Raw genomic sequence first — 5,890 nt, 5'->3', positions numbered from 1 at the left:
AGGCAAGGCTAGGCAAATAGTCTAGTAGTATAATGAAAGCAAAGATAGGATTGAACCCACTTATAAATTAGGGTTATTGTAACTTCTTAAGAACAAAGCAAGCAAATTAAAGTGTGGGAGACAGTTCATGTGGTTTGTCATTCATAAAGTGGACAACAAACTTGTGGGCATTGTCCGATCCCACTACTCTTATAATGTTATGGCCCCAGCATTTGATCTTAACCTTGAATTCCTGTAACCTAATTATTATGCCATTTATTTTATATGTAGTCTAGTAATTCTATTTATAGTGGGATAGGATAACCCTTTTATTTATATATATTAAAATGAATTACAAAGTGTATGTTTGACTCTACAATGTTCTATTTTTAATGGTGATGCATTATATACTAGCTTAGATCTCATTCCTCAAGAGGTGAGTACATAACCTATACAAGTGCCCAATTGCCCATAGCTCCTATGATCATTGTATAGGTGCCCTTGAGTGAGGGCTTGACAATCATCTTATGAATGGCCCATGATGATAATGGAGAACTACGACCAATGATTATTATTGGATTCGCAAAATTGGTATGTACCCGATTATTTAAATATTGATCATCAAAATTGAAGTAAATTAGACATCAAACAGGTCATTACATAAATTTAATGAATTGTATTTCTACATTATTAATATAGTTTTCGAGTAATTAAGCCAACTAATCTAAAGTCAAAATGTCGATATGTATTTTTAAAAACCAGCTTGTAAAATTATCATAACAATGTGAATGAAACTGTATAAACATGTTATTTCTTTATTTTACAATACATTTTCTCTTAATTAATACATTAAATCAATCATATCTTGTTAATTGTATTCATGAGGTAGGGATTAGCATGCTAAGTGATAGTCACTACATATAACTACCATATTGTTTTCTTACCACATAACCACTTAATTTAACATGCATTAAACAATAAAGAACAATAATAGCAAGCAAATAATAAGAGTAAACCGCCAAAAATAATTGAATCATACAATCAATATAATAATAATGTTTGAAGTACTCACATTTAAGACACCTATATGGCTATATATATCAAGTATAGTACAACTAGCTATCAACACTAGTACATAATAAAACCCCACAAAAGAGCAAGATCGTCAAAATAATTATTAATGTAACATAAGAAACATGGAGTCTCAATTAATGCCCCTGTTTATGGCAAAAAGCAAAGATCACAAAAAATCCTAATGAGGGACAAAGTCATGGCAAAATCCAAACATAAAAAGGCAAAAGTTTTCGTGGATATAATTGATAACATTGAAGAACAAACTAAGTACTACTCTTATCTTAACTACTACTTGCACAAACAAAACCCATTAATTTTGGTGTAAATAGTGAAAAGGCGGTGGCCTAGGGTAATTCTTTAGATTTGGAAAATCTATTTTTTCTTTGTTGTTTATTTTTATCTACAAGCTAAGTATTTCTATGATTAGTATTACTTCTTACGTTTAAAAAACTTATATTATGACATTGTTGATGGTCTAACGTTTATTTATCACACTCATCATGTAGTACTAAGTGCTATTGCATGTTGCAACTTGCAAGTGGTAATAACAATTTTTTTCTTAGCATATTGTAGGTATGTTTTTCATGATTAAAAGATGTCTAATAATGAAATAAAATGGAATATGGAAAATGAGTCAACTCCATCAAGGAAGAAATTTTAAAAACTTTAATTTTATAGTTGTAATATTGTATTTGTTTCAAAATACTTGTAACATACAATAATACAAGTAGCTCCTTACACTGTTACACACAGTTTAAAAAAGAGGTTACAAAAGGTAAACAAGCAATTTAATCAGAATAACAAAAGATAATTGACTTCGAATGATAGAACCATCTCACAAGTAGTAGGTTACTAAATAATACGAGTAAGACCTAAATATTACATTGACAGCAATATTCATCGACAAATCTCATGGGCTCACAGCCTCTAATTTATTCTACTATCAACAATTCTCAATTTCTAAAAAATCATCAATTGTACTACTTTCAAATTTGAAACTCAAACATTTGGCATTTAGTATATATTATTTTCCTATCAACATAAACGAGTAAACAAACTCTCATGCAAGTGTAAAATATAAACATCATCTTCTACTATTTCGAAGAAAACAACTCCTTATGGGATCCTACAATAACATCATCAATAAGTTGGTTGATTGAAAATTTTGAGATGAACATGCATGTAGAATAATATCACATTATTAAATTATAAATGTCTCTACTATTGCATACAATCGTGTATAAATAATCGTAGTCCTAAAATAATACACATTGATGAAAAAATACCAAAAAAAAGTGGACAGACACATGGAAATATAACTCGTAAATTTCCAAATGTTAAGAGGTAGACAAAAAGCTAGACTCATGAGCTGACGAATCAACCTCTTGCTCATGATGTGTTTCCCACTGCCATGTGATTTGTGATCCATCCAATCCACGTATGTACATACTAGTTATATGCATTTTCATGTTCATACTTCAAAGAAAAAAAAAAGTTTCTGATTTACTTTTAATTGCAATTTTAACTTTTACATTATCGCATAATTTCAAATTTTCAACCCAGGTGATTATGGGCATGTTCATCACTTCAATTTAATTCACTTCAGCTCCAATCACTTCAATTCAAATTTTAGAACCTGTTCTGATTTACTAAAATGAGCTGATTGGAGCTGAGCTGAACTGAACAGAATAGAATAGAATTTAAATGAATTGTTTATGAGAGAAGGAAATCAAGAGCTGAACTGAATTGATTGGAGCCGAACTGAATTGAAATTAGCTGAATAGAACAGGCCCCTAATTTCCTTTCTCATAAAATATAAATTGACATAAATTTAACGTACAAGACCATATATAACTATATTTAATTATAATTTAATAAAGATGGTTGAATGCGAGCATAACTAATGTAAATTTTCAGATGTTGCCATTTGAAGTACAGTATAAATTTGGTAGTACTGTAATTTGTATTTTCTAACCTTTTTAAATTTTTATTTTTGAGTTGGGTATTCATGGTTTTGTTTGGTATATTAATAATGATGGTAAAAGGTAAGGTGGGCCTCATGTTTCAAATGGTCAACCTATGTAAGAGAGATAAAGAACCAGATTCGTCTACTCCTTAAAATCCCAAACTAATTTATAAAGTTTGATGATTTATTATTTATTTTATATTTACCTATATTTTAATTAATAAAAAAAAATCCTCACTGATAGTATTATTAATCACAGCCACCCACCCACCCCAATCCACCCCCACACCAAGTCTTCTTATTTAGCATTCCTCACCTCCATTTTTCCTCCTCAACTTCTCCACTTTCTCTCTCTTAAAAAAAACACACACATCATTTTCTCTCTCTAGAAAATAAAAATGGTTTCTCCTTCAGATAATCAAGAACAATCTCTTACTCTGGGATTAGGATTCTCATCTATTTCGTCTGCTAAGACGAAGAACCCGATACCGGGGCCAGGGACGAAGTCGTGTGATCACGAACCGTCCCTGACCCTCAGCTTATCGGGCGAAACGTATCAGACGACGACAGCGGTGGCGGCAATAGAAAGGAAAGTATTTGTTGATCAAGAGCCGCCATGCAGTGTTAGCGTGGCGTCTTCTCTCTCTAACGTTGTGTCAGTTAAGAGGGAGAGAGAGTCTGCTAGTTCTGATGATTTGGAACTTGAGCGTGGATCTTCTAGAATTAGTGATGAAGAAGAGGATGGTTGTGGTCCCACTAATACTCCTAGGAAAAAACTCCGTCTTACTAAAGATCAATCTGCTCTTCTTGAAGAGAGTTTCAAGCAACAGAGCACCCTCAATCCGGTAATTATTTATTTCACGTCTTTCCGTCTCCAAAAGTTTTTCCTGTTTTAAACAAAAAAAAAAAAAAATACAGTACTCTGTAACAGGGTCACAGACTGTTTGTACCAGAACTGATTTTTTTTTTTTTTTTTCAATTTTGTTACAGAAGCAAAAGCAGGCCTTAGCGGATCGACTAAACCTGCGACCGCGCCAGGTGGAGGTTTGGTTCCAGAACCGTAGGGCAAGGTAAGCTCATACTTTTAATTTTCAATATCCATCATGGTTGGTTACGTATTGTGAGTGGCAGGGTGACCTTGCTAATACGATCCATTATTACGGAAACGTGCAGGACCAAACTAAAGCAGACAGAGGTTGACTGCGAGTATCTAAAGAAATGCTGTGAAACACTAACAGATGAGAATAGAAGGCTTCAAAAGGAGTTACAAGAATTGAAAGCGTTGAAGTTAGGACAACCATTTTACATGCACCTACCAGCAGCAACCCTGACGATGTGCCCTTCGTGTGAAAGAATTGGTGCCGGTGTGGGTGTCCCTACAATTCCTGGGACACCTACTACTAATTCTACGCCTGCTTCTAAGACTCCTTTTACTCTTGCTTCTAGTAAATCCCATTTTTACCCTCCTCAACAAATCCGTCCTCTTCTTGTTGATTAGTATAGTAATTAATTCTCCAAAAAGAAAAAAAATTATATTTATTAATTAATTAATTAATCAAGGTTTTAGATTATTTATTTAGTGGTTTATATTATATTTTAGTTTTACTTTTTATGTTATAGGAAAACTAAGTTTAATTAGGTGAACACACCGGGTTGCCGTGGACCGATCTTTTTCTCGGTCCCGGATTATAATTTTGTTTCTTTGTTTGTTTTTTGTGGGGGTTTTTTTTTTCATTTTTTTTTTTGTTTCAAAATGAGATAGGAAAAAAAAAGAAGAAAATTCAAAAAAAAAAAAAAAAAAAAAGGAGAAAAAGGTGTAGTGTAAAAATTTTAGCCTTTTTTATTTTTTATTTTTAGAAATAGAATTTACTGATCCAGGTGTGGGTCTGTTCGTATTTATCTTTGTAAATACTGCATGATGAAGATAATATATATCAAAAAAGTATTATTATTATTATTTTTGTTATTGTTATTATTATGGTATTATTAATTATCATTGTTTGTTATATGATGATTGTCGTTAATTAATTGTATCATTGTCGTTGTTGAAACGACTATGTTCTTTTATTTCTTTAGTTTGAGGCTAAGTTTGTTTTGTTGACATCTCAATTTCTTCCAACTTCTAATCAGTTTGGCTAGATTCTGACGTACATACCGTTGTGTCTACATCGTCATAGAATAGCTTCTTTAGATCCTCAACACCAACAACTCTATAATTGTTAAGTTTCTTTTCACAAGTGTCTATTGCACAAAAGGAAGTGACGTGATTCGATCCCAAATTTTAAATTTTACCACAAAACTTTTATTAAAGAGAAAAAAAAAACAACTAATTTAATGACTTTTGCATGCTCAAAAAATTACAATGAAATGGTCCATGTATGAAAAGTTTAAATTCTTCTAAATTTTGGATGTTTTTATGGAAGTCATCCTTAAAAATGACTACTATATACTCATTTTTTATTTGACGGATTTTGATTTATTTTTGTATGTCAAAATTAATTATTAATATTTGTCTAATTTTAAAATTCATCTTTGAATTATTTTTTTTTTATAAATTTCCTAATTAATTTACAAATTTAGGTTTTTGTTATTATTGAAATTAAAAAGTAATTCATACATTAATTATGAAAATTAAAAAATATATTCAATAAGAAAAATTATTTATAATTACTTTTGACATAAAAAAATAATAATAAATCAACCAATAAAAATGACCACCATAGAGTTTTCAAACACTTTGATTTTGTCTACGTAGATGTACATGTTAAGGAGATAATATTTCATTCCTCGCCAAAAAACAAAAATTCTATTGATAACGATGAATAGTGTTTAGAAATATCTCTACCCAAAGTACGTATATGTATATCATAG

General features: G+C 30.9%; 1 protein-coding gene across 1 annotated transcript; it reads left to right on the top strand.

Moving 5' to 3' along the window:
• The first annotated feature begins 3,292 nt into the window (after window positions 1-3,292).
• Window positions 3,293-4,976, top strand: LOC145601523 (homeobox-leucine zipper protein HAT22-like). The gene is made up of 3 exons (XM_081657556.1): window positions 3,293-3,864; window positions 4,010-4,089; window positions 4,193-4,976. The coding sequence occupies exons 1-3, from the start codon at window positions 3,418-3,420 to the stop codon at window positions 4,515-4,517; spliced, it is 852 nt and encodes a 283-aa protein (XP_081513682.1). The 5' UTR covers window positions 3,293-3,417; the 3' UTR covers window positions 4,518-4,976.
• Window positions 4,977-5,890: the final 914 nt, after the last annotated feature.

This window comes from Chenopodium album, chromosome 21, assembly GCF_948465745.1.
Source record: "Chenopodium album chromosome 21, dcCheAlbu1.1, whole genome shotgun sequence".
Lineage (NCBI taxonomy): Eukaryota > Viridiplantae > Streptophyta > Magnoliopsida > Caryophyllales > Amaranthaceae > Chenopodium > Chenopodium album.
Note: the sequence above shows the minus strand (reverse complement) of the source record. Positions and strands in the feature narration are given on the sequence as shown.

What these genes read in the sequence shown, in the direction of transcription:
- LOC145601523 (XM_081657556.1), top strand. Translation starts at nt 3,418, where the DNA reads ATGGTTTCTCCTTCAGATAATCAAGAACAATCTCTTACTCTGGGATTA. An exon ending in AACAGAGCACCCTCAATCCG is followed by an intron (nt 3,865 to 4,009) that starts GTAATTATTTAT and finishes ATTTTGTTACAG; the next exon opens with AAGCAAAAGCAGGCCTTAGC. An exon ending in TTCCAGAACCGTAGGGCAAG is followed by an intron (nt 4,090 to 4,192) that starts GTAAGCTCATAC and finishes GGAAACGTGCAG; the next exon opens with GACCAAACTAAAGCAGACAG.